This window comes from Sorex fumeus, unplaced genomic scaffold, assembly GCF_029834395.1.
Source record: "Sorex fumeus unplaced genomic scaffold, SorFum_2.1 ptg000073l, whole genome shotgun sequence".
In the NCBI taxonomy this organism is placed as follows: domain Eukaryota; kingdom Metazoa; phylum Chordata; class Mammalia; order Eulipotyphla; family Soricidae; genus Sorex; species Sorex fumeus.
Window position 1 is genome coordinate 13,488,058 of NW_026606130.1, and position 19,499 is coordinate 13,507,556.

General features: G+C 44.0%; 1 protein-coding gene across 1 annotated transcript in view; it reads right to left on the bottom strand.

Moving 5' to 3' along the window:
• Positions 1-19,499, bottom strand: part of HEPH (hephaestin) — a 244,155-nt gene that overhangs the window by 182,058 nt on the left and 42,598 nt on the right. Inside the window, exons 4-5 of the mRNA XM_056130041.1 lie at positions 5,775-5,957; positions 4,051-4,305 (exon numbers count right to left, since the gene is read on the bottom strand). Coding sequence (XP_055986016.1) covers positions 4,051-4,305; positions 5,775-5,957 — 438 coding nt within the window. The remainder of the gene's footprint in view (positions 1-4,050; positions 4,306-5,774; positions 5,958-19,499) is intronic.

Consider the following 19,499-nt stretch of genomic DNA (forward strand, 5'->3'; position numbering starts at 1 on the left):
TCTGCCTAACACCGTGTACAAAAGTCAGATCAAAATGGATTAAAGACCTCAACATCAGACCAGAATCCATAAGGTACATTGAACACAAAGACGGCAAAACCCACCATGACATTGAACCTAGTGATGTCTTCAAAGATGTCACACCACTGGCCAAGCAATTGAAAACAGAGATAGACAAAAGGGACTATCTTAAACTAAGAAGCTTCTGCATCTCAAAAGAAACAGTGACCAAAATACAAAGACACTCCACAGAATGGGAAAGGATATTTGCCAAATACACATCTGACAAGGGGTTAATATGAAGGATATACAAATTACTGCTTGAACTCCACAAGAAGAAAACATCCAACCCGATCAGAAAATGGGGCGAAGAAATGAACAGAAACTTCCTCAATGATGAAATCCGAATGGCTAAAAGACACATGAGAAAATGCTCTACATCATTAATCATCAGGGAGATGCACATCAAAACAACAATGATATATCATTTCACACCACAGAGACTGGCCGACATACAAAAGAACAAAAGCAACTGGTGTTGGTGCGGATGTGATGAGAATGGGATCCTGCTTCACTGCTGGTGGGAATGCCGACTGGTCCAACCCTTCTGGAAAACAGTATGGACAAGTCTCAAAAAATTAGAAATTGAGCTCCCATTTGACCCAGCAATACCACTCCTGGGAATATACCCCGGAGAGGCAAAAAAATTATAGTTGAAATGATATCTGCCATTGTCTGTTCATTGAAGCACTGTTTACAATAGCTAGAATCTGAGTGCCTGAGAACAGATGACTGGTTAAAGAAATTTTGGTACATCTACACAATGGAAGACTACGTAACTGTCAGAAAGGATGAAGTCATAAAATTTACATACAAGTGGTACTACATGGAAAATATCATGCTAAGTAAAATGAGTCAGAAAGAGAAGGATAGACATAGAAAGATTACATTCATCTGGGGAACATAAAGTAACAAAATAGGAGACTAACACTCAAGAATTGCCGAGATAAATACCAGGAGGTTTACTCCATGGTTTGGACGCCAGCTACACACTCTAGGGGTAAAGACAGCCCAGATGCAGAAGGGAGCACCAAATGGGGGATATTGGGAGGATCCCCCCAGGATGGGAGAAGCAAGGTGAGAGTAGACTCTAGACAAACATGTTGCTAATCAATGCCTATTTTGCAGGCCATAGCACCCAAAAGGAGAGAGAGAACAAAAGGGAGTGCCATGCACAGAGGCAGGGTAAGATGGGGGATGAGGGGGGTGGGAAGGGTACTGGGATCAGTGGCGGTGGAGGGTGGGCACTGGAGGAGGGATGGGTACTCGATCACTGTACAACAGAAGCCCAAGCACAAAAATTTGTAAGTCTACAAATGTACCTCATGATGTTTCACAAAAAGAAAACAGTGACCAAAATATAAAGACAGTCTCCAGAATGGAAAACCATATTCTGCCAATACCCATCTGACAAGGGGTTGATATCAAGGATATACAAAGTTCTGGTTGAACTCCAACAGGAAGAAAACATCCAACCCCTTCAAAAAATGGAGCGAAAAAATGAACAGAAACTTTCTCAAAGAAGAAATCTGAATGGATAAAAGGCACATGAGAAAATGCTCTACATAATTAATCATCAGGGAGATGCAGATCAAAACAACAATGATATATCATCTCACACCACAGAGACTGGCCCACATCCAAAAGAACAAAAGCAACTGGTGTTGGTGCGGATGTGATGAGAAAGGGATCCTGCTTTACTGCTGGTGAGAATGCCAAATGGTTCAGCCTTTTTGGGAAACAGTATGGACGATTCTCAAAAAACTAGAAATTGAGCTCCCATTTGATCCAGCAATACCACTTCTGGGAATATATCCCAGAGAGGCAAAAAAAGTATAGTTGAAGTGACATCTGCACTTGTTTGTTCATTGCTGCAGTGTTTACAATAGCCAGAATCTGGAAAAAACCTGAGTGCCCGAGAACAGATGACTGGTTAAAGAAACTTTGGTATATCTACACAATGGAGTACTATGTAGCTGTTAGAAAAGATGAAGTAATGAAATTTACATATAAGTGGTACTACATGGAAAGTATCATGCTAAGCGAAATGAGTCAGAAAGAGAGGGACAGACAGAAAAATTACATTCATCTAGCGAACACAAAGTAACAAAATAGGAGACTAACACCCAAGAGTAGCCGAGATAAGTGCCAGGAGGCTCACTTGATGGTTTGGAAGCCAGCCGCACATGTTAGGGGAAAAGGGAGCTCAGATAGAGAAGGGAACACCAAATAAAGGGTGTTGGGGCTATCCTCCCATGGTGGGAGATGCATGCTGCAAGTAGACTATAGACCAAACATAATTGCCACTCAATGTCTCTTGCAAACCACAGCACCCAAAAGGAGAGAGAGAACAAAAGGAATGCCCTGCCATAGGGTGTGATGGGGGGAATGGGGGTGAGAGGGTTACTGGGATCCCTGGTGGTGGAAAATGGGCACTGGTGGATGGATGCGTACTCAATCATTGTATAATTGAAACCCAAGCACAAAAGTTTGTAAGTCTACAACTGTAAGTCATGGTGTTTCACTAATAAAATAAAAAATAAATAAATAAATAAATAAAATACAAGTCTCTCAAGTTCCTCATTTTATAGAACTCACTGGGGGAAAATTGAATTACCCACTTTTTCAAACTAAATTCTAAATCATTTTGCCTGGAAAAAAATAAGTATGTTGCTTCCAGATCTTAAGTCGAACTTATTCGTGATTTCTAGAAGACGGATACGATAGAAGTTATTCTATAGAAATATATTATATTGATGTTAGCAAAAACTTAATTTTTAATTAAACTTTTTGAAATTTCAGTTGATACACATATACAGTGAGGCCTATTTAGCACTCTGAACTTTATGGGAAGTATATTCACTTATATTCACTTAAAGCTGTTGTCTTTTTTTGATATGTAACATAACTAGTCATATGTGTATCCTGAAATTAATTAAAATCTCAGTGGCAATCATTTTTACATACCAATAGATGACATATTTAGATTGCCATTTAGATTTTAATTAATTTAACAAATATGTTATCTATTGTTATTTAAAAATGTATCTGACAATTTATTTAATACATTTATTAAAGGAATCCAGAGAAAAGTAATCTTAGACAGATGCTCCAGACTCACCATAAAACTATGAACAAAGAATTATTGTAATCAATTAAATTTAAATGATTTAAATTTAAATTTAAAACTTCATATTCTACTCTGTCCTCAAATGAACTGTTACTCTTACAACTTTACATATCTTTTATCATGAAACTTTAAATAATATTTCTATATTTTACTTTTTAATTTTCTGGCAATAACTGGCTGTGTTTAGCCTGACTCTGCTCTCAGGGACTACTCCTGGCTGGCTTATAGGACCAGTTGGGGTGCCAGGGATAGAAAACAGGCCTGTGTAATGCAAGGCATTATATGATATCTCTGGCCCCTGTATGCCAAATCTTCTAATAACTTACCAAATATTCTTTCCATTGCCTCATATGTCCCTTCTATAATATTCCTTATTGAACTGTTTGATTACTTAAATATTCACCTGCTGAAAAAGAAACCTACTGCTATTGATGTTGAGTTAAATCTATATTGTCACCACTTTTCCGCAATATCCCAAGATATCCTGCTAAAATATTAGGCTTCGTTAATATCCTCATCACCCCTGTTCATTCAGCTGAAAATTCAACTCAACTTAATTTTTTAAAATCCCTAGCCCCCAAACATCAACTTAGAATGTCTGGTTATTCGTCCCTAACCATCCTGTCTTACATATATGGAACATGAGCTCCTGAGACATGTACTCAATTTTTTCCCTTTAAATTAGTGGTTGAACCAGGAAAGATGTTGGGCTCACAAGGCTTCTTATTTATTGCTCAATTGCTCATTTCTAATATACGTGTCACGAGAAACATATTTAAGATTCCAGACAATTAGCACAAATGATGTCTCTTTATTGTCACCTTCTTTCTATACCTTCAGGGTTAGATATTAGATCTTACCTTGCAAATGACTATTAACTTGACAGCTAATTAACCAGATACCAGCCTTCTGCGGTACCATCTCAGCAGTCAAAAATGTAGCTGGAAAAAGATGAGCCACATCGGTGTGGTGTCCTCGGATGTTCAGCATCTGTCCATGAAAGAAAGCTGTGTGGACATCAACTTCATTGCCCATGCCAAACAAGTGCCAGGCCACAGGTTTCTGTGCACACATGATCAATTCTGGCAAATTTCCAAAGATGAAACCATTGATTGCTGTAAAAGAAAGCCCCCCAAAATAGTATTAGAAAAGACGGCCTGTTGGGAGAAGTCAATGCTCAAACTGTCAGATTGTATATTATAATTCGTATATTGTAATTGTTGTATATATAAAATTGTTTATTGTTGTATACTATATATCGCTTATTGTTTTGTATACCACTATCAAATAAATACTGACAATAATAATGTTAGATCTCAGAGAAGCTATCAAAAATAATATGTATTAATTGTATTACAATTTATTAACCTGTCTAAAAGTTTAGACATTCAGAGTACAAGTTTATATTAACTTAAATCAAGATTTAAAAATCAATTTTTAAAGAGTACACTGAGCATTTCAAATAAATTATGCCATTTAAATCTTAAAAAAAAGTCCCCACAAAAGATAATTTATCTTGAGATAAAGGAGAAAAACAATATAAATAAAAAGTGACTTTATTCCCAGGGCAAGGTAATGATAAAGTGGTAAAACAAACATTCTAGCCCAGTATTTTGAGGAAGTTATTTAAGGAATTAAGCTTGTTTCATAAGTTATTCTTTCCTTCCAGACTACTTCCCATAGGGGAACTATAAAGTTAGAAAATTACTGTACTTATAACAAACAAATTGTATGAAACCAAAGAGAATTTTTTTTTGCTTTTTGGGTCACACCCGGTGATGCACAGGGGTTACTCCTTGTTCTGCACTCAGGAATTACTCCTGGTGGTGCTCAGGGGACCATATGGGATGCCGGGAATTGAACCCAGGTCTGCCGCGTGCAAGGCAAATGCCCTACCCGCTGTGATATGGCTCCAGCCCCAAAACCAAAGATATTTTTTGAAATGTCCAAATTTCTTATACTTACCCTCTGAGATTTTACTCACCCTTAGAACTATGTGGCTTTGTGCTACCATTGTCATAAATAACAACATTATTTCCGTAATTGATTAAACAAATACAAAATATTGCTTTATCTAGTACTAATATTAATTCATTCCCATGGCTTGGGAATTTGATGTCTGTAGTTTGTCTTTAGTTTAGTATAGATTATCAGTTCCTTTATAGACAAATATTTTCAGGACCAGAGCAAGTAAAGCATTTGCCTTGTACATGGCCAACTCAGGAAAATTCTTTCAGGTTTCACCTTTTTGAGAATGGGTATTATGTCAAATATTATGTTTATAGATGTTTTTGGAGTAAGCATGTTAAGCTGGTCGATACTTGGAGAAAGGGTACAAAATAGAATAAGTATTCAATGAAACAGATTAGGGTTAGAATTTTAGCTGTTAGCTTCTTCTTGTAATGAAATCCTAAAATTTCATTATACTTATTAGTAAAATTGGGAATGAAAAAATGATAACTCATGGTTCTTGTGATTTAAAAGAACTAGGTAAGTGAAAAATCCTAACAAATAATGTTTTCTGTGGAGATGTCCTATCAGTCTTCACTATCAATTAAGATTCAGCCATCTCTGCCCAATTTACCATGCATTCTATTGCTCTCCTGAAAATCTTCATCTTCTTTGTCTACTGAAGCAGGTTCTGAGCAGTAAGACTCAATATTCTCATTAATATGCCAGCTAAGATTCTCATCTATGACACTGAAGAGCAGGAAGAAGTCATGGTCTATGTCCTGTCTTCGAGGAGGAGAATTCCCATGCAGGGTTCCTAGAACAATAATTAAAACTACCCGTGAGAATTCCCTTTTAACAGCAATAGTAAGCTACAAAAGTTTCTCGTAAATCTACAACTGTACCTCATGGTGTTTCACTAATAAAAAATTTAAAAAAGAAAGGGGTAGAATGGAAAGTATCATGTTAAGCGAAATGAGTTAGAAATAGAGGGATAGACATAAAAAGATTGCATTCATCTGGGGATCATAAAGTAACAAAATAGGAGACTAACACACAAGAATGGCCGAGAATAGTACCAGGAATTTTTCTCCATGGCTTGGAGGCCAGCCACACATGCTAGGGGAAAAGGGAACTCGGATAGAGAAGGGAGCACCAAATAAAGGTTGTTGGGAGGATCCTCCCAGGATGGAAGAAGCATGCTGAAAGTAGACTATAGACCAAACCTTATTGCCACTCAATGCTTCTATTGCAAACCACAACACCTAAAAGAAGAGAGAGAGAACAAAAAGGTATGCCCTGCCACAGAGGCAGGGTGGGGTGGGGACGATGGGGGGTGGGAGGGATACTGGGATCAGTGGTGGTGGGAAATGGGCACTGGTGGAGGGATGGGTATTTGATTATCGTATAATTGAAACCCAAGCACAAAAATTTGTAAGTCTACAACTGTACCTCATGATGTCTTACTAATAAAAATAAAAAAATAAAGTGATATATATATATAATAAAGGGGTAGAAAGAGAGATGGCCTTAGGAGTCTTAGCAAAAGAAAGCAAATATAATCTTTTACTGATAATCTATATATTCCAAATTCTTGACATAAAAACCACACAAGTGTTTTAATCTACAATTTGATGGTGGGGAATATATATTTGTAATATTCCTTTCCACCATTTATTATTATGTATTTAACTTGTGCTTTATAATTATCACATAAGTCTTCAGGTATTAAAATATATTTAAATTTATTTTCTAGCCCAGTCTACTATCCTCCCTAAATTCTGATAAGAACACTTTCAACTTTATCCACATTTAAACCACACAACTTAACCTTAATGTGAATTGATTACCAAAATCACTAATTATGATTTGATATTTTAAATCTCATTAACCTGACCCTGAAGGCTTCACCGACATGACAGCACTGAGAAGGATGAGAAAGGAGAGGCCGACAAAATCTCAAGGCCGACCTAGGCTGCCACAACGAAGGAAGACAAAAATGATCATCTGTACTTTCAATGCACGTATGCTAGCATCAGATGCATCCATCGAGGACCTGATGGTACAAGCGCGAATGATCAAGTACGACATCATTGGTCTGACCGAGACAAGAAGGCACGAATCTCACCATGCTGTTTTCGACACTGGAGAAGAATTGTTACTTGGAACATGCGATAAAAGAGATGTTGGAGACGTCGGTGTCCTTGTCAACACAAACTTGGCCAAGAGCATTGATTCATTCGAATGCCTAACAACCTGAATCGGACGTTTACATTTAAATAGATGTGGCTCACTGCCTGCAGTTTCTATCTTCGTTGTCTACGCACGAACATCTCATTATGATGAAAGAGAAACCGAGAAGTTCTACATAGAGCTAGAGAAGTTCTATAAAGAAGACCACACCTTCTACAAGATCATTGTGGGTGATTTTAATGCGAAGATAGGATCGAGAAAATCAGCTGAAGAACTTCAAATAGGGACCCATGGCCTAGAATGGAACGAACAGGGTGAGAGACTGTCTGAGTTCATCATGTCGACCAAGACCATTCATGGTAACTCACAGTTCCAGAAGGCAGAATCTAAACGATGGACATGGGAGTCTCCCGGTGGATGATTCCACAACGAAATAGACCACATCATATTCAATCGACAGTTTTGCCTGACTGATGTCGCTGTTGTCCCAAAATTTCGAACGGGATCGGACCACCGTCTCCTTCGTGCAAAATTCTACTTCACAGAGCAGGGAGAAAGGGCTGCAAAGTTCAAAAAAAAAAAAAAAACTCCCAGAATGACCACCAACTGGGAACTCTTTGGTACTATTGCGGCAACATGGGAAGAGGCCATTGATGACAACAGCGACGAGGAATACGATCGACTGGTTCAGCACCCCCATGAATGTGCGAGGAACGCCGAGAGAGAGACAGCCACAAAAAATCGCCTATCTTCGAAAACTCTTGAGCTAATTCACCAGCGTGGTTTGGCGCATGCCTCAGGCAACCGCAAGCTAACGTCCGAGCTCGCAAAGCAGTGCAGAGATGCGATCAAGGAAGACCTCAAAGAGAAAGAGCAGAAGTACTGGTAGATGCGGCAGAAGCCGGGAAAAGTATTCGTAACGCCCGCCTGTCCTTCGCCAACTACAAGACCAAGATGACTGCCCTCCGACGTCCTGATGGATCCATCACATCCTCCAGAACAGCAATAGAGAAGATTATCCATGACTTCTACTCAAATCTCTTCGATAGCCATGTCCACTTGCCGACATACCAAATTCCACAGGATGGATATGTCGTTCCCAACGTTCTCCCTTCCAAAATCCGACACGCCATTTCGTCGGTAAAGAAACAAACAGCACCCGGCCCAGACAAGGTCAGACCTGAACACCTGAAGAACCTGCCGTCAGTACTCAACAATACACTGGCTCGGCTCTTCACTCGCTACCTGTCTGAATGCAAGGTTCCGTCCCAATGGAAAACCAGCAGGACCGTACTACTGTTCAAGAAGGGAGACATCCATGACATTGGCAACTATCGCCCGATCTGCCTATTGTCTGTTATCTACAAGTTGTTCACTCGAGTCATCCTAAATAGGATTGGCAGAACACTAGATGAAGGACAACCATGCGAGCAAGCCGGGTTCCGCAAAGGATTCAGCACCATCGACCATATCCACACAATAACCAAACTCATTGAGGTTTCTCGGGAGTTCAAGATGCCGCTCTGTTTAACATTCATTGATTTAAAGAAGGCCTTTGATTCTGTTGAGAAGAAAGCGGTCATTGAAGCCCTAGCCAATCAGGGCATTCAAGCCCAATACATCAGGATCCTCCGTGAGCTGTATTGTGGATTCACTACCAGGATCTCACCATTCTACAAAGAAGTGATCGTTGATGTCAAGAGAGGGGTGCGGCAGGGTGATACCATTTCACCGAAACTCTTCAGTGCCACTCTCGAGAATATCATGCGACGACTGGAATGGGAAGGAATGGGAGTGAAGATAGATGGTTGGCAACTACACCACCTCCGCTTTGCTGATGACATTGTTTTAATAACACCAAACATCAGCCAAGCGGCACAAATGCTGGCCGACTTTGACCGTGAGTGTGGAAAGGTTGGACTACAGCTGAATCTTACGAAGACAATGTTTATGAGAAACAGCCTTGTTCCTGACGCCCCATTCGCTCTCAATGGAACGACCATCTCTGAATGCAACAGCTATGTGTACCTAGGTCGAGAGGTCAACATGACAAATGACCTGTCACCCGAGCTGCTCAGGAGGAAGAGAGCGGCTTGGAACGCCTTCAGGAACGTCGAAGAAATAGCTAAGAGGATGAAGAACCTCTGGCTCCGGGCACATCTCTTTGATTCCACTGTTCTTCCTGCATTAACATATGCCTCAGAGACCTGGGCCCTACGCAAACAAGATGAGAACGCTATTCAGGTCTCCCAAAGAAGAATAGAAAGAGGTATGCTTGGAATATCACGTTTCACTCAAATGAGAGAAAGAATCTGGAGTTCTGACATCCGTCGACGATCAAGAATCAGGGACGCTGTCTCATTTGCCAAGGTGTCGAAAATCAGATGGGCTGGTCACGTAATGAGATTTAAAGACAACCGCTGGACTAGAGCTGTTACCGACTGGATTCCATGGGATGTCAAAAGACTGCATGGTCGCCCACCTTCCAGATGGTCAGACTTCTTCGTCAAGATCATGAACGATCGGTTTGAGGCCCTTCATGTTCCCGGAGCGAACAGATGCCATTGGGCTACACTAGCACGCTACAGGGACAAATGGAGACGTTACTGGCACCCGCTCGAGCAAATCGACGACTAACGGGAAGTTAAGTGATTAAGTGATTACGTGATTTTAAATCAGAGCAGAAATCAGTGTTAAAATAATAAAGAAAGCAATACAAAGAATTAAAAAAAAACAGGAATAGTTTTTCTAAAGAATACACAAGAAAGGAAAATATTTGATAAGACTCATGAGGAAAATAAGAAAAAGTGCTCACATAAATCAGATCAGCCCGGAACAGAAGAAATTAAAGCAGAATCATAAGAAATGCAAGACAGAAGGACAGCTTACTATGAACAAATCTACTCTGTTAAGTTAGAATAAATGAATATATTTTTAGAAAATATAATCTCCCAAACTCAAGGGTTGAGTTTTCTCCCCCCTCCCAAACAGAATACCAACAGCCGAAAACCTCCAGAATCCAGCCACAGTCATGCTCATGGCCACTCTCCACATGCTTCGACGAGCCTCATACGTGAAGGAACCGGCAGAATAACCCAGATGTGCGGGACCCGGGGCTGAGATCTCCCAGCCTACTCGGATCGGGACTGGGTCTCCTCCACGGATATCCTCCATTTTCCAGTAGATTGGCAGTCACACTCACAATCTGCCCCTGGCACCATGTAATCCCGTCAATAGCCAAGATTCAGAGACCATAAAACAAAGCTCCTGGAAGTGGATGGCCACAAATGAGGCCGTGTAACCTCTAATAGTCTGATCCACTCATGTACCTAAAGCAGCACACATTTGTTTGGTTTTTAACATACTTGCTTGTATTCTCTTATTCTCCATCCCTCTCTGAGAGGGATCCTGCCCACACGGCAGAGCCTGGCAAGCTACCCGTGGCATATTCGATATGCCAAAATCAGTAACAATAATGGGTCTCATTTCCCTGACCCTGAAACAGCCTCCAATATGGCACCATTGGGAAGAAAGAATAAGGAGAGGCTGCTAAAATCTCAGGGCTGAGACAAACGGAGTTGTTACTGGTGCCCGCTCAAGAAATTCTATGAACAATGGGACGACAGCGATACAGTGTGATACAGTGATACAGTAATCTCACAAAACTGAATGAGGATGAAATAGAAAGCATGAATAGGCCAATCCCAAGCAAGGAAATTGAAACCTTAGTTGATAATTTCCTGTAAAACTTAATTCTTCATCAGAAGGGTTTACTGCAGAGTTTTTATCAAACCTTCACAGAACAATTACTGATATTTAACATTAAGTTCCCCCAAAATATCAAATAACCAGGAATCCTTCCAAATACCTTTTGTAAAGCTAACTTTACACCAATAACCAAAGCAGACAGAACACTTCTAAAAAACAAACACTGCAGACCATAAATCTTCTTGATGAACATTGATGCAAAAATCCTCAACAAAAATTTTAGCTAATCAAATCCAATAGCATATGGAAAAAAGTAATCACCAAAATCAAGTGGAATTTATCCAAGGAATGCAAGGACAGTAACTATACTCAGATCAAATAATTATATACTACATAAGCCTAGGAAAGATTTAAAAAAGATCTTACGTCCATATGTGATTAAAAGAAAAAATTTCCTTGTGGTCAGAATCAGGAGGCAGTTTCATACAAAACTGCCATGTCATGGTTGGCTGCAGGGCCCTAATGTCTGGCTGCTCCCAAAAGTAATTGTGATTTTTGGAGAGGCATCCACTCAGATGGTCACTAGTTAATTTACTCCATCACATCCTATTCGGGGAAAGAAGAGACCACCACTGAGCAAGTTTCCCCAGATACCCTTTTCTCAGTGAGGGGGATGTTGATAATGTATTAGAAAGAACCAACTGCAGAGTACCACAGGCACCATGGGAAAACAGCACAGAACCCCGCAACAAGGAGTGGATAAGATAAGAGTCCTGAAGCCTCAACAAGGAATTCCTACATACATAAACTCTCTTTTAAAGAATTCAGAGAAGAGTGAGGAGGTTTATTATCTCAAATAATGTAATGCCATCCAATGAAATACAGAAGGATATGAAAGAAACAGTAGAATAGACCGACAATAAAATATAGGAGGAAATAAAAGCAGAAATAAGAAAGCTACAAATAACAAACAGAAATTACATTGAAAATTTCAACAAATGAAATGAAAATCCCAATGTGCACCCTCAACAATAGAGTAACAACAGCTGAAGACAGAACCATTGATCTTGAGGATGAGTTGCATAAAACCACCAGAAAGAGCAGAAGATGAAAAATGTCCTCAAAATAAATCAAGAGCAGAAAAGTAATATAAGATTAATTCAAGAGGAACAACATTAAAATCTTTGGAGGCCCAGAGGGACAGGAAAGCAAACACTAAAATGTTATAACAGCATCCCTGGATTCACAGCAGAACTACCAATGAAACCCTCTGGTGGGATGTAATCAAGACAATGAAATGGGGGTTTCTCAAAGAATGCTTACCCAGCTAGACATGCAAATTCAGGATAAATAACAGCTCAGTAATTTCATATACAGAAAACCAATTTTGAAAGAAATACTCAAGGTAAGGCAAGAACCCCAACAAACAAAAAGATCTTCTGAAGAAAGCTCAAAACCACATGACAATATTCTCTATAAATGTCAATGGTATAAGCACACTTATTAAAAGACACAAGATGGGAAAAATGCAATAAAATATTGAATCCAACATTCTGTTGCCTACAAGATACACATGTGAATTATTAGAGCAAACACAGACTCAAAGAGAAAGGCTAGAAAACAATTATTCAAGCAAACAACTCCTTCAAAACACCATGGTTGCTATACATATTTGACAACATAAATTTCAGGCTGAAAAACATTAGAAAAGACAGTTAAGGTCATTTCTTATCAATCAAGGTATATGTAAACCAAGAAGAAACTACATACCTAAACGTATATGCTCCCAGTGAGGGGCTTGCAAAATACTTAATATTAGACACGGAGAACTAATAATCATTGTCATTGTCACTGTCCTCCCCTTGTTCATCGATTTTCTCGAGCTGTCCCAGTAATGTCCTCATTGTGAGACTTTGTTGTTATTGTGTTTTGCATATCGGATATGTCATGGGTATCTTGCTAGGCTTTGCCGTGTGGGTGAAATACTCTCGGTAGCTGGCCAGGCTCTCCGAGAGTAGCGGAGGAATTTAACTCAGGTTGGCCATGTTGACTGAGTGCAAGGCAAACACTCTACCCGCTGTGCTATGGCTCCAGCCTAGAACTAATAATAACAACCAATAATAAACTTGAAGAAAGACATTGACAGCAAGACAATAGTAGTTAGATAATTCAACAATGCCTTGTTAGACCAATGAAACTAAAATCAGCAAGGAAATACTGGCTTTGAAATGTAAGAGAGGGAAGTAGATATATAAAAGGCTTTTAATCTGCCAAAAGTTGAAAAACATTCTCCTCCAGTGTTCATAATACATTCTCCAAGATGGACTACTTAATGGCCACAAAATACCTCCATAACATTAGGAAGATAGAAATTAAAAGACTTATAGCAGAAATTAATGAGCTGTAATCCAAAAGTATACAGTCCAAATGATAAATGAAACAAAGAACTATATTTTTTATTAGTGAAACACCATAAGGTACAGTTATAGACTTACAAATTCTTGTGCTTGGGTTTCAGTTATAGAATGATCAAGTACCCATCCTTCCACCAGTGCCCATCCTCCACCACCACGGGTCCCAGCATCACTCCCACCCCCCATCCTCCCCATCCCGCCTTGCCTCTGTGGCAGGGCATTCCCCCTTGTTCTCTCTCTCTCTTCTTTTGGGTCCTGTGTTTTGCAAGAGAGGCATTGAGTAGGAATCATGTTTGGTCTATATTCTACTTTCAGATGCTTCTCCCACCCTGGGAGGATCCTCACAACACCCTTTATTTGGTGCTCTTTTCTCCATCTGAGCTTCTTTTTCCCCTAGCACGTGTGGCTGGCCTCCAAGTAATGGAGAAAAATTCCTGGTACTAATCTCAGCCACTCCTAGGTGTTTCTTAGAGAAAATAAACAGATCGATAAAACACTAGCGAGACTCAAAAAGAGAGAGACGATCTTTGAAACGTTCAGAATAAGAGAAGGAACACATGGAGGGTGCGGGATCCCGGAGGAAAAGAAAAAAAAAAAACAGGTTCCAAAAAGAGCCGAGAGCACCGGGAAGTTCCAGATGGAGTAGGCGCCGCATCCCGCCTCCCCCAGATGGAACCCTGGTGACCAGAAGCCTCTACAAACACAGCTCGAGTATGCGGGAACGAGGACTTTTTCTCAAATCTGCCGGACTACACCTCCCAGGTAACCTCTGATCCCGGAAGTCATGCCCACAGCCCGCCCCCCAGCGCCATCTTTGAAACGTTCAGAATAAGAGAAGGAACACATGGAGGGTGCGGGATCCCGGAGGAAAAGAAAAAAGAAAAAACAGGTTCCAAAAAGAGCCGAGAGCACCGGGAAGTTCCAGATGGAGTAGGCGCCGCATCCCGCCTCCCCCAGATGGAACCCTGGTGACCAGAAGCCTCTACAAACACAGCTCGAGTATGCGGGAACGAGGACTTTTTCTCAAATCTGCCGGACTACACCTCCCAGGTAACCTCTGATCCCGGAAGTCATGCCCACAGCCCGCCCCCCAGCGCCATCTTTGAAACGTTCAGAATAAGAGAAGGAACACATGGAGGGTGCGGGATCCCGGAGGAAAAGAAAAAAGAAAAAACAGGTTCCAAAAAGAGCCGAGAGCACCGGGAAGTTCCAGATGGAGTAGGCGCCGCATCCCGCCTCCCCCAGATGGAACCCTGGTGACCAGAAGCCTCTACAAACACAGCTCGAGTATGCGGGAACGAGGACTTTTTCTCAAATCTGCCGGACTACACCTCCCAGGTAACCTCTGATCCCGGAAGTCATGCCCACAGCCCGCCCCCCAGCGCCATCTTTGAAACGTTCAGAATAAGAGAAGGAACACATGGAGGGTGCGGGATCCCAGAGGAAAAGAAAAAAGAAAAAACAGGTTCCAAAAAGAGCCGAGAGCACCGGGAAGTTCCAGATGGAGTAGGCGCCGCCTCCCGCCTCCCCCAGATGGAACCCTGGTGACCAGAAGCCTCTACAAACACAGCTCGAGTATGCGGGAACGAGGACTTTTTCTCAAATCTGCCGGACTACACCTCCCAGGTAACCTCTGATCCCGGAAGTCATGCCCACAGCCCGCCCCCCAGCGCCATCTTTGAAACGTTCAGAATAAGAGAAGGAACACATGGAGGGTGCGGGATCCCGGAGGAAAAGAAAAAAGAAAAAACAGGTTCCAAAAAGAGCCGAGAGCACCGGGAAGTTCCAGATGGAGTAGGCGCCGCATCCCGCCTCCCCCAGATGGAACCCTGGTGACCAGAAGCCTCTACAAACACAGCTCGAGTATGCGGGAACGAGGACTTTTTCTCAAATCTGCCGGACTACACCTCCCAGGTAACCTCTGATCCCGGAAGTCATGCCCACAGCCCGCCCACCAGCGCCATCTTTGAAACGTTCAGAATAAGAGAAGGAACACATGGAGGGTGCGGGATCCCGGAGGAAAAGAAAAAAGAAAAAACAGGTTCCAAAAAGAGCCGAGAGCACCGGGAAGTTCCAGATGGAGTAGGCGCCGCCTCCCGCCTCCCCCAGATGGAACCCTGGTGACCAGAAGCCTCTACAAACACAGCTCGAGTATGCGGGAACGAGGACTTTTTCTCAAATCTGCCGGACTACACCTCCCAGGTAACCTCTGATCCCGGAAGTCATGCCCACAGCCCGCCCCCCAGCGCCATCTTTGAAACGTTCAGAATAAGAGAAGGAACACATGGAGGGTGCGGGATCCCGGAGGAAAAGAAAAAAGAAAAAACAGGTTCCAAAAAGAGCCGAGAGCACCGGGAAGTTCCAGATGGAGTAGGCGCCGCCTCCCGCCTCCCCCAGATGGAACCCTGGTGACCAGAAGCCTCTACAAACACAGCTCGAGTATGCGGGAACGAGGACTTTTTCTCAAATCTGCCGGACTACACCTCCCAGGTAACCTCTGATCCCGGAAGTCATGCCCACAGCCCGCCCCCCAGCGCCATCTTTGAAACGTTCAGAATAAGAGAAGGAACACATGGAGGGTGCGGGATCCCGGAGGAAAAGAAAAAAGAAAAAACAGGTTCCAAAAAGAGCCGAGAGCACCGGGAAGTTCCAGATGGAGTAGGCGCCGCATCCCGCCTCCCCCAGATGGAACCCTGGTGACCAGAAGCCTCTACAAACACAGCTCGAGTATGCGGGAACGAGGACTTTTTCTCAAATCTGCCGGACTACACCTCCCAGGTAACCTCTGATCCCGGAAGTCATGCCCACAGCCCGCCCCCCAGCGCCATCTTTGAAACGTTCAGAATAAGAGAAGGAACACATGGAGGGTGCGGGATCCCGGAGGAAAAGAAAAAAGAAAAAACAGGTTCCAAAAAGAGCCGAGAGCACCGGGAAGTTCCAGATGGAGTAGGCGCCGCATCCCGCCTCCCCCAGATGGAACCCTGGTGACCAGAAGCCTCTACAAACACAGCTCGAGTATGCGGGAACGAGGACTTTTTCTCAAATCTGCCGGACTACACCTCCCAGGTAACCTCTGATCCCGGAAGTCATGCCCACAGCCCGCCCCCCAGCGCCATCTTTGAAACGTTCAGAATAAGAGAAGGAACACATGGAGGGTGCGGGATCCCGGAGGAAAAGAAAAAAGAAAAAACAGGTTCCAAAAAGAGCCGAGAGCACCGGGAAGTTCCAGATGGAGTAGGCGCCGCCTCCCGCCTCCCCCAGATGGAACCCTGGTGACCAGAAGCCTCTACAAACACAGCTCGAGTATGCGGGAACGAGGACTTTTTCTCAAATCTGCCGGACTACACCTCCCAGGTAACCTCTGATCCCGGAAGTCATGCCCACAGCCCGCCCCCCAGCGCCATCTTTGAAACGTTCAGAATAAGAGAAGGAACACATGGAGGGTGCGGGATCCCGGAGGAAAAGAAAAAAGAAAAAACAGGTTCCAAAAAGAGCCGAGAGCACCGGGAAGTTCCAGATGGAGTAGGCGCCGCATCCCGCCTCCCCCAGATGGAACCCTGGTGACCAGAAGCCTCTACAAACACAGCTCGAGTATGCGGGAACGAGGACTTTTTCTCAAATCTGCCGGACTACACCTCCCAGGTAACCTCTGATCCCGGAAGTCATGCCCACAGCCCGCCCCCCAGCGCCATCTTTGAAACGTTCAGAATAAGAGAAGGAACACATGGAGGGTGCGGGATCCCGGAGGAAAAGAAAAAAGAAAAAACAGGTTCCAAAAAGAGCCGAGAGCACCGGGAAGTTCCAGATGGAGTAGGCGCCGCATCCCGCCTCCCCCAGATGGAACCCTGGTGACCAGAAGCCTCTACAAACACAGCTCGAGTATGCGGGAACGAGGACTTTTTCTCAAATCTGCCGGACTACACCTCCCAGGTAACCTCTGATCCCGGAAGTCATGCCCACAGCCCGCCCCCCAGCGCCATCTTTGAAACGTTCAGAATAAGAGAAGGAACACATGGAGGGTGCGGGATCCCGGAGGAAAAGAAAAAAGAAAAAACAGGTTCCAAAAAGAGCCGAGAGCACCGGGAAGTTCCAGATGGAGTAGGCGCCGCATCCCGCCTCCCCCAGATGGAACCCTGGTGACCAGAAGCCTCTACAAACACAGCTCGAGTATGCGGGAACGAGGACTTTTTCTCAAATCTGCCGGACTACACCTCCCAGGTAACCTCTGATCCCGGAAGTCATGCCCACAGCCCGCCCCCCAGCGCCATCTTTGAAACGTTCAGAATAAGAGAAGGAACACATGGAGGGTGCGGGATCCCGGAGGAAAAGAAAAAAGAAAAAACAGGTTCCAAAAAGAGCCGAGAGCACCGGGAAGTTCCAGATGGAGTAGGCGCCGCATCCCGCCTCCCCCAGATGGAACCCTGGTGACCAGAAGCCTCTACAAACACAGCTCGAGTATGCGGGAACGAGGACTTTTTCTCAAATCTGCCGGACTACACCTCCCAGGTAACCTCTGATCCCGGAAGTCATGCCCACAGCCCGCCCCCCAGCGCCATCTTTGAAACGTTCAGAATAAGAGAAGGAACACATGGAGGGTGCGGGATCCCGGAGGAAAAGAAAAAAGAAAAAACAGGTTCCAAAAAGAGCCGAGAGCACCGGGAAGTTCCAGATGGAGTAGGCGCCGCATCCCGCCTCCCCCAGATGGAACCCTGGTGACCAGAAGCCTCTACAAACACAGCTCGAGTATGCGGGAACGAGGACTTTTTCTCAAATCTGCCGGACTACACCTCCCAGGTAACCTCTGATCCCGGAAGTCATGCCCACAGCCCGCCCCCCAGCGCCATCTTTGAAACGTTCAGAATAAGAGAAGGAACACATGGAGGGTGCGGGATCCCGGAGGAAAAGAAAAAAGAAAAAACAGGTTCCAAAAAGAGCCGAGAGCACCGGGAAGTTCCAGATGGAGTAGGCGCCGCATCCCGCCTCCCCCAGATGGAACCCTGGTGACCAGAAGCCTCTACAAACACAGCTCGAGTATGCGGGAACGAGGACTTTTTCTCAAATCTGCCGGACTACACCTCCCAGGTAACCTCTGATCCCGGAAGTCATGCCCACAGCCCGCCCCCCAGCGCCATCTTTGAAACGTTCAGAATAAGAGAAGGAACACATGGAGGGTGCGGGATCCCGGAGGAAAAGAAAAAAGAAAAAACAGGTTCCAAAAAGAGCCGAGAGCACCGGGAAGTTCCAGATGGAGTAGGCGCCGCATCCCGCCTCCCCCAGATGGAACCCTGGTGACCAGAAGCCTCTACAAACACAGCTCGAGTATGCGGGAACGAGGACTTTTTCTCAAATCTGCCGGACTACACCTCCCAGGTAACCTCTGATCCCGGAAGTCATGCCCACAGCCCGCCCCCCAGCGCCATCTTTGAAACGTTCAGAATAAGAGAAGGAACACATGGAGGGTGCGGGATCCCGGAGGAAAAGAAAAAAGAAAAAACAGGTTCCAAAAAGAGCCGAGAGCACCGGGAAGTTCCAGATGGAGTAGGCGCCGCATCCCGCCTCCCCCAGATGGAACCCTGGTGACCAGAAGCCTCTACAAACACAGCTCGAGTATGCGGGAACGAGGACTTTTTCTCAAATCTGCCGGACTACACCTCCCAGGTAACCTCTGATCCCGGAAGTCATGCCCACAGCCCGCCCCCCAGCGCCATCTTTGAAACGTTCAGAATAAGAGAAGGAACACATGGAGGGTGCGGGATCCCGGAGGAAAAGAAAAAAGAAAAAACAGGTTCCAAAAAGAGCCGAGAGCACCGGGAAGTTCCAGATGGAGTAGGCGCCGCATCCCGCCTCCCCCAGATGGAACCCTGGTGACCAGAAGCCTCTACAAACACAGCTCGAGTATGCGGGAACGAGGACTTTTTCTCAAATCTGCCGGACTACACCTCCCAGGTAACCTCTGATCCCGGAAGTCATGCCCACAGCCCGCCCCCCAGCGCCATCTTTGAAACGTTCAGAATAAGAGAAGGAACACATGGAGGGTGCGGGAT